Consider the following 10,053-nt stretch of genomic DNA (forward strand, 5'->3'; position numbering starts at 1 on the left):
GGATCTGCATCCAATAAGACAAGGGCTCCGTCGGATATCTCATATCCGAACCTCTACTCATCGCAATGCCTACCATATGTGTGTGACCCTCTAGGCCCAATATCGAGCTGGCCGTGAGTCATACCTATCAGAACCCCTTCTAACTCAGTGAATTATTATCTCTGTAATAATTCACTCGACTCATCGACTACGGACGTACTAGGCCACTACGCCGTAGTCCCCAAACGATACAGGGGAATCCAATCCATTGGACCTGTCTGTCCTCAGTTACCATGTACCTATAGTCCCTCATCCATCTAATATCCCAGAGACCGTATATCGAGCATGGTGCTGTCAGACCCATACAGTTTCTACTCAAGTCTCGCTCTAATCGGATTCTCCCGGAGAACTCTTTCTCTCTCAACCCGAATGACCCTAGCCAGGGATTTGTCTGAGCAAGAACACATGGAATATTCCTCTCATGACGCCGAGAGTGGATGATCCTCTGTCGACACTCAATAGCCCTCGTAAGGTCGACTACCACTCCCAATGACCAGCTGTACTAGATCTGGGACAGCCAAACCTATAAGTCTGGTATCAAAGAGTGGAGCACTCATACAGGACATCCTTGGTGTCTCAAGTCTAAGGACCAGATACACCACTAGGACTACGGAATCGCTGTCTGACAATAAGGCATCATCAACCATCCAGCATTCCGTAAGCGGATCAATCAGTGAACTCATTCTCCAATGAGCACCTGTACTGTATCCATAGTGTCCCTACACGAGCAGCTATGAGACCAGCTGCATCCATCATATGGACGGGTATACAGCACACCAGTCTATCCTGTTATCATGATGTCCCTCTCGAGTAACCTATGACTGGGATTATTTAGGATATGTGTTTAAAGGTGAATCGATCTCATTATCGTGATCTCATCACGATCCGATTCCCATTGCACAAATCCAAGGACATCACAATATATATATGCATTTATGCAATAGTTATAAAGTGATATACGCCAAAATATAATAAGCAAAAAGATTCTGTATCAAGTCACACGTGCCATCACTCACGTGATTGGCTTGCTGGGCACCTATGACTAGCATTTCTCTTAGGTGTTAAACCAAATGAGAAAAACGTGCTCTGATACCAACTGTTAGAATCGAGTCAACACTAAGAGGGGGGGGGGGGGAATTAGTGCAGTTGTAAAATTACGTTAAGTCAAAAATCTTTATACAATAAAAACTGATTTCGACGAAAACCTTTTGTTTGACTCATATAAGTTTGCAAGTGAATAGAGAAGAGGGGATTGGATGGGATCGGATAGTTTGTAATGCAGTAAACAGAATAAGCAGTAAGGAAAGAACACACTGGAATTTATAGTGGTTCGGTCGTCGTGACCTACATCCGGTCCTGATTCCTCTTCCGTCGAGGCCACCAGCTTCCACTACCGATCTTCTTTCAATGAGTGAAGATCAACTATCTTTTTACATCCCTCTTCTCCTTTTCACAGGTTTAGGAGACAACCTTTTACAAGCACTCACTCCTCCCTAAACAAAATTCTAACTTTTATAACTAGAGGAGGGGATTTCTCAAGTGATTGCTACAGCGTTTTCTCACTTTTAAGTTCTCTATGCTTATGTATGTTAAAACCAGGGATGAGAGAGGTATTTATAGGCCTCACGTGGATTTAAACTTGGAGCCTAAAAGTATCTCAACCATGGTTTTCAATATACTAGCGATATCATCGCATGTGCTGCAGGTGGTGGTTGTGCTGGACGGTACCACCACCTATAGCACTGACACTAGGTGGTACCACCGCCTAATTTAACGGTACCACCACCTGGGAGACTATGTCTGGGCGATACCATTACCTGACATAGTCTCGGAGACTGTGCCACCGATGGTTCTACTAGTTTGGGTCATTATTTAGGCTTTTCACTTGGCCCAACATAGCCCAAACTTGGGCTCAACTAGTCCCTAATTGAGTTGGCCCAATTCCAACCCAATTACGCCTAAAACCTATTTCAATCTAGACAATTATTATAAAGCTTGAATCAAATATTTTTCGACATGTCATTGGTTCATCAACGCTTCGTCCGATTTTTTGACGCATCGTCCTCTCTTGTGGCCTATTGCCCAATCAGCCAGTTGACCTCCACAACTCCGATTTTCTTGGCATAATTTTTGCTCTTCTTGGCCCGATACCCGAAGCCATGGCCCGAAGCCTTCTACCAATACGTCAACCGATCCTCCGACTCGACGTCCAATCTTCTAACATGTTCTACTCCGGCCCAACATGATTCTTCTTATTTTTAATTATCTCTCTCTGATCGAAGCTTCCTGTGTTACTCAAAGCGCAGATCAAATAAACACTATCAATTAGTTTCATCATCAAAATCTGAGATTCAACATCTTTCGCTAGTGCGCTAGTTACGTCTGCCCCACTACCCCCATGCTCCATCAGTCGTCGCCTCCGCTCGTATCGTTGCCCTCACCTCTCCTCCCCTCTTCCTCTACCATCATTTTCATCCTCGCTCGTGCACCCTCACCTCGTCCTCACCCACGCTCCTCGTCCCTAGCTATTCTCACATGTAGTCTCCTCCGCCAATATCAACGATGAGGATGATGGAGATAACATGTAGAGGGTGAGAGATTTGCATTGCCCTAGCTCTCATCTACACCTCCCTTGACCAAGGTGATGACAGGGATGCTAGGGTGGGGACTATGTGTAATAGTATGGGATTAGTGCAACAAAGACGATGGTCGATGGAGCAAAGGGCATAAGGCAAAATCATCTTTTAGGAAAAAAAAAAAGTATTTAGTGAATTTTTTTTAAAAATGAAGGCAATATGCACAAATCAAAACTATAATCTTTTTCGAGCAATTTACTAATCAATAAAAAGGGTTTTGGATGTGTATAATTATATAAGATAACATCCTACTATATACTACATGAACATAATTCATGTTATTAAAATGCTAACACGTAGGAATACCATCATTCTTTGCATCAAGTAATTGGACTTCTAACCTCTAGTTTAACTTTTGCTAGTGTGGCAAAGAATCGTCTAATTCTATTTATAAAACGACTCTAACACTATATTATCATCAAATCATATGATTCGTTTTAAAACGAAGAATATTCATTGTGATCGTATAGATTTACAGGATATGTTGTTATTTTTTTGACACTATAAAGAATTGTATTATAGTAAGAGAGGACGAAGTTGAGTTCTTTTGAGACTCTCATTCAGGAGTGTGATCCAGTTCACAACTAGCATCGAAATCTGATTTAGATTTTAATCCTTAATATAAACACTTTTTAAAAATATTTTTTTATTTTTTATTTTTAATTATCTTTATATTGTTTAAAAATATTTCTAGTTATCATTTACTTTTAAAAGTGGAGGCTAAGTCACCGGCGGAAGATCGACCATTCCACATGTGCAAGCTAAGAGCTAACATGCATATAGATGGATCACCAACCGTTCATGTAGCGATGTTCGAGAAGATGGTGGTCGATCGATGCACATGACATCAATGAAGTCATCAGGTGCCCGGGTACTTGCCTAGGTGACCAAGCAAGGCATGGTTCAAATGCCAACTTATTGGGTTAAATAGGTATCTTTACTCTGGCACGACCCAAGTGCCGAGCGATGCGAGCATACGCCTAATTCAACTCAGGCTTGCTTGAGCCTGAGTTGAACCAAACCTCTAACACCCACGTTAGTCATGCCCTAATGCTCTAAGCCTAAGTTGAACCAATTATCTGATACTACAAGCCTCCCAACACTTATGCGAGTCGTGCCCTAACGTAGAAATCTCTATTTCAAGCTACTTACGTATTATTCCTTATAGTTAGATCCTTTTAGTATCCCGATTTTTAGACTTAAAAAATTTACATTAAATCTCTATAGTTATAAAAGTAAAATATTTAATTTTATTTAACCTAATACCATTGGCTTTATCGATGGAAGATACAACACGTGATAGCACGTAAATGATATAAAAATGATAAAAATAATAATTTTAACATCCCAGTTATTTTTTTTTTTGTTATACTATAATTAAAATTTCTTAGTCAATTATTGTGATGGTGGTGAACGACGACACCATAAGGGGTTATAGGTGGCTATTGTGGTGGTGGTTGGCCTTACTGATGTTGATCTGAATATTAGCGATTAAGGCGAGGGGCAATGGTTGTGGCAACGATGGCAGTTTGATGATGATAATGGTGGATCTCAAGGATGTGAGAAGGAAGATAGAGAGAGCGATGACGAAAGGTGAGGTAAAAGGAGATGAGGAAAAGGACGAGGATGATAGTGTTGTGGGAGATTAGCATCGGCATGATCATCACCTCGTGATACTACTATTGTCTCATGAGGGAAAAGGAGGAAGAGGAGAGAGAGCGACGACGACATTATTTTTAGCTTTTGCGATTTCTAGCGAGGGGGAAGAGAAAAAAGAGTAGAGATTCGATCATCAACTCAATATATGAAATGGCTATTTTATCCTTTAATTTATCGTCAACTCGACACATAATTTTTGATATCATATACAATAGATTCGATCAAATAAATAAATAATATTAAAAATAAAATCAAATGTATATAATTTATTAATGATTGGATCTCAATGCAATTTTTTTTGAAGGACATACATCCCATCCCATGTTAAATAGGCCAAGTATACAGGGAAATATATAATTAGCTTTTTCTAGATAAGAAATTGAGTTTAATTAATATTTTATTTTATAAAATCATGAAAATTCATGATGTGAACTAACTTGTCATGGCCTAAGCCCTAAAAGTTTGATTCGGCTTCTTGAAAGTAAATTCAACGAACTCGGGTTTGACTCGAGTCGAATTGGTTCAATCGATCGACTCGTCCAAACCCAAGTCGACTCGATTTACTATTAAGAGAAAAGAATAAAAACCCGAGGCCGCGTGCAACAGCCAGGAGACGACCGACTAACCAGCCCTAGCCTTCCCTTCTCTGCTGCTACTGCTAACATCGCCGGCGAGCCACCTCCCGCTACTGTCGTCGCAGGACAAACCGCCTCCTCCCCCGCTGGTACTATTCTCACCATCTTCTCCTTCTCTCTCTCTCGTCTTTGCTATTCCCCTCTCTTCTCCTCCCATCTCCTACATCTCCTTTTATGTACTCTCCGCCCCTCTCTTTCTCCTCCTGTCTCCTCCCCTCTTGTTTCTCCGTCCCCATGTCTCGTCTCTTCTCTTCCTTTCTTCTTTTCTTCATCTCTCCTCCTCCCATCTCCTGTTCTCTCTTGTTCTCTCCTCTCCTCCCCATCTTGTGTTCTCCACTCTTCCTTAGTTTTTGATTTAACCTCTACTCATCTCTCTTTTCCTCTGTTCTCCACCCTTCTCATATGATCTCCTTTCTTCCGCTCTCGTATTCTATCCTCTCCTACTCTATCTTATTTCTCTGGAATCTAGATTCATTTGTGGAGAAGAAAGTTATAATTATTCATCATGAACTTGAGACGTTTCTTTGCATTCAGATGTTCAATTTTGGCGTGGAACCATGCAAACTTCATTCAGTTGCATATTATTTCAGAAACTTAGAAATCTTCTGTTGTTATCCTAATAGAATCTAAACTTATCCAGCGTGGTAAGAGAAGTGAGGACATGCAAGTGCATATGTTCTCCTTCTCTTTGCTTCTGTTCATATAGTTCATATACCGACACATGCGATTGATTAGGCTCTGATGTGTAGCTTATAACACTTCTTATTGCAAAATAAATTATCGTATGCCTTTTCTAAGTCATATATAGAAACCAAAAAGTGCGCATTTGGTTAAGATCACAATGTTTTTAATTATTACAGTCGAAAAGTGAAATATCATGACCAATACATGTAATCATTTTTCATTCAATGAGTATCATTCTTGAGTTAAGATGCTTGAGTGGAGATGTCAATTGTTGTGAACATAATAAAATAAGACATAAAATAATAAATGTATTATTCACTTTAATGAGATTGCAATTATTAACTTAAAAATATACAAGTGTTTTTTAGTTATAACAAAAATTTTTTAAAAGTATATAAAACCTTCATTCCATCACATTTATTCTAAAAGTATATGTATTTTAAAATTATTTTTTAATAAATTATAAGATCTTTATTTGAGTTTGTGACCCTTTTATGAACTAGGTGGAAAAGCGAGTTTTAAAACCTTCATTCAATTACATTTATTCTCTTCCTATAGCTCATTTTACATCACCAGAACTCTTTGGGTTCATACACCTACTTCTTGTCTAGTAATTTTTTTTCATGCACGGATGCACCTAAATACCAAGTAGCAACGATTTGTTAAGAGTTACCGCCTATGCTTCCTTCCATGGTTTTTGTTTTTCTTTTTTCCACGGTCCATATTATAAGTCCAAATTTAAGCAATCAGATCTGCCTCCCATACAATGTTCTGTACTTTTTAGGTATTTCATGCCCAAGAAATTTGGTACTTGACCTATTTTCTTTGGAGAAGATGGTACAGTTCTGTGCTCAGGATAGAAATAATATCAAAGTCGAACAAATCATTCAGGATGGTCTCAACTCTCAAGGAGTCTTAAAGGAGACAAAAAGGATAATGATTTATTCTAAAGAATAAAGTTGCAAACAAGTCAATTGTCTTTCTTTTTGGTCTCTTGCCATGGTCTTATGGATTTGATTTCGAATAATTTACTGCTAAAGAGCACTGAGCATTTACTGAACTGAATAGTTACAATTGTATATTGAAGATTTTTTAAGACCTCGCAACTACTTTTTATATTGCACACCTTTCTATCTATACTTGATCATCTTTTACTGGTCTTGACACTGGAGAATTATCATTATCAGTTTATAATCTCTTTTACATTGCTTTGGGAATTTGACAGACTAACAGCAACCATGATTACCACTTATTTGTCAGGCTAGGTTCATTCTTTGTGTTGCTTTATATATGATATTTATATACAATATCAAATTACATGTGAATTAATAAAATACACCTGATATTGCCCTTTACAACTGCATTCTTGATGCAGCTTTAAGATGGACATTGGGATGTGCTATCTAGATGGAAATGCAGATGTAGTGGAGTTTTGCCCACACTATCCTTTCCACCATATTCTGGCTGCTGGCACATATACTTTGCAAGAGGGAACTCAACCTCACCGTGCAGGAAGCATATCACTTTTTTCTACCGATCCTGTGGTTGGTCTTGAATTGCTCTGTCGTGTATCAACAGTTGGTGTTTTTGATATAAAATGGAGCCCAAGTGGAGAAACCATGCATCCTTTACTTGCTCAAGCTGATGCTGATGGCTGTATCGGTCTCTATAACTTGTCCAAGACAGAAACAGAAAATGAAGGTATTCTTTTTTAAGCAATAGAAAAAAGAACAGAAAATCATGCTTATGTCTGTACCTTACATTGATTCTCTTTTTTCCTAAATCAACTCATGAACTTCAATAAAGAGAGCTCTGGTCACATGATAAAATAGCTTCTTTTCAACTTGAATGATCAACATTTGAGTCATGAAAACAACCTCTGCTTGCAGTGTGGAATATGCATATTGATCTGCACCCATGATAGTGCGAGCATTGAACACTGGACTGCTCCACCCACCTTAGAAATTTATGCTTTGTATACATCATTCTGCAGTGCGGATTATGGTGTTGTTGCAGATGCTCCCTTCTTATCTTTAACTTTGGCATGGCACCCCACCTTGTCAATGAATTCATCTGGTTATCATATCTAATAATTTGGTTGCATATGTGACATTTCTATAAATTATGCTGTAATGTTTGTTTATCTGTTATTGCATTTGAATCCTGGCTTTAGAGGTTAAAACAATACTCTGTTTTCTCATGATCTGTACAAATGATTTTATTATATAAATCTCATTTACTTTAACCTTGTAGGCAGCATGTTGAAAGAAGTTTGCTCAGAAAAAGTCAGTTCCTCGATGTGTTTATGTGTGGACTGGAAGCCATCAGCTAGTTCTGTTTGCCTAGGCCTTTCGGATGGTTTGATATGTATGGTTACCGTCAGAGAGGCCCAATTGCAGATATCACAATCATGGTTAGGCCATGATTATGAAGTTTGGGCTACATCTTTCGATGCCCACCGGCCAAACTTGTTATATACTGGCTCAGATGACTGTTGTTTTAACTGTTGGGATTTGCGGGCCAGTCCATCAGAAATAGTGTTTCGGAATGCTAAGTCACATCAGATGGGTGTATGTTGCATCACTCAAAACCCTACAAATACCTACATGCTGCTCACAGGAAGCTATGATGAATTTCTCAGAGTTTGGGATGTAAGATCAACATCCAAGCCTGTTCATGAGAAATCACTTTGTTTGGGTGGGGGTGTCTGGAGAATCAAATACCACCCAAGTATATCCACTTGCATATTGGCAGCTTGTATGCACAATGGTTTTGCGGTTGTGAGCACAGAAGAAGAGGACATCCGAGTAGTTGAAACTTATTGCAAGCATGAGTCATTGGCATACGGAGCAGACTGGCAAAAGGGAGAAATCAGCACACAAGGAATGCTGAGGAAAGGGGGTTTAGTTGCTACCTGTTCATTCTACGATCGACATCTCCGCATATGGCAGCCAGAATTTCTTAGTTGAGTATGTCTTATGAACCCTTTTCACAGTACCTGCACCAGTTTCAAGAGAGGATTTAATACATTGCATACTCATCTGAGATAATGGTGATTTTCCAGAATGGTGTTTTGTAAGTGCCCTTTCTTGCTCTAAAGCTATGCTAACGTCTTTTTGTGAGTACATTGTTATGTGGCAGAACATCTATATCTATAGAAGCTTCTGACAAAGATAATTATTTTTGAAATATAACACATCTCTTAGATATCGTGAGTTTTTGTGCTTCATGCTTGTAGCATAAGTTATCACTGAATATGGGCAAGCGTCCTTTACTGATTATTTGTTCTTTTGCCCACTTTGCTTCAAGAGAGTTGCAAATTTCGAATGTGTAATATGTTGTGTATATGCTAATATCTTGCAAGAGAAACGTTTATCTCGGTGAAAACTTATTGAGTGGTTGATAGATGAAAAGGAGGGATAGTTAGTGCTTGATATGTTGTTTTGCTGATAACATAATAATACTCTTGCTAATTATTTTCCCATTAAGTTCTCTATGAAAGGCCTTTTCATACTGCTGCTGTGTTGGTTGCAGTTCTCCGAGAAGCCCCGGGAAACCATTGGAAGGTGCTTGTTTGACGGATGATGGCGTGTGAAGCCGGTGATCGCTTACTCCTGATGATAAAGAGAATAACTTGGACCCCAAGATGCGGCTTTTGTAGCCCATGCAGAATCTGAGAATGCGATCATATGGTGTCTTCTGTAACAAGTGGCCTATGATGCAGGTGATATTTGCTAGGAAGTGACTTCAATGGATTGTGGATTACTGTTGATGTTTGTGATGTCTTGGTTGCATAGGGAGATGAGATGTAATGCCAATTCATTTTATTCATTATTTATCTATTTCTTTCAAAATGGATTGTGGATTACTGTTGATGTTTGTGATGTCTTGGTTGCATGGGGAGATGAGATGTAATGCCAATTCATTTTATTCATTGTTTATCTATTTCTTTCAAATCAGATGGACTGTCAACATGTAGGAAAATAAAAAAATCCATAAATACATGCACACGATTTAAATCAGTCTAAATAATATATTTTTTAATTTTATAAGATACATTCCTACAATGTCAATTTTTTTTTTATTTTGCTTCTGTTGAAGAACCTGAAATAGTTGGTTGTGTTTTTGTCTTCTAAGATACGAGAGAAATTTTAAGAAAAATTTAATATTCAAAAATTGATCTTGTTATTGAATAATCTCCCCAATTAGTATCATAATATTTTAAATTTAGATTTATTATTTGTTGAAAACAAGAGTCGTAATTATTAAGATTTATTATTTGTTAAAAATAATAGTCCTAACTATTATAGAACTTAAATTATTGTAGCAAGATATAGATTTTTAGGTTATTATATAAATTGAGTGAGAAGATATTGTTGAATCTTAGATTTTGATGATGA

General features: G+C 38.2%; 1 protein-coding gene across 1 annotated transcript; it reads left to right on the forward strand.

Annotated features, from left to right (window-relative positions):
* The first annotated feature begins 4,939 nt into the window (after positions 1-4,939).
* LOC135651158 (uncharacterized) lies at positions 4,940-9,532 on the forward strand. The gene is made up of 4 exons (XM_065171025.1): positions 4,940-5,058; positions 7,029-7,354; positions 7,907-8,728; positions 9,188-9,532. The coding sequence occupies exons 2-3, from the start codon at positions 7,036-7,038 to the stop codon at positions 8,620-8,622; spliced, it is 1,035 nt and encodes a 344-aa protein (XP_065027097.1). The 5' UTR covers positions 4,940-5,058; positions 7,029-7,035; the 3' UTR covers positions 8,623-8,728; positions 9,188-9,532.
* The last annotated feature ends 521 nt before the right edge of the window (positions 9,533-10,053 follow it).

The sequence above is a fragment of the Musa acuminata genome, chromosome BXJ3-10, assembly GCF_036884655.1.
Source record: "Musa acuminata AAA Group cultivar baxijiao chromosome BXJ3-10, Cavendish_Baxijiao_AAA, whole genome shotgun sequence".
NCBI lineage: Eukaryota > Viridiplantae > Streptophyta > Magnoliopsida > Zingiberales > Musaceae > Musa > Musa acuminata.

Excerpts from the sequence above, each read along its gene's own strand:
- LOC135651158 (XM_065171025.1), top strand. The coding sequence starts at position 7,036 with ATGGACATTGGGATGTGCTATCTAGATGGAAATGCAGATGTAGTGGAG. Across the intron at positions 7,355-7,906 it reads GACAGAAACAGAAAATGAAG|GCAGCATGTTGAAAGAAGTT; the intron begins GTATTCTTTTTT and ends TTAACCTTGTAG.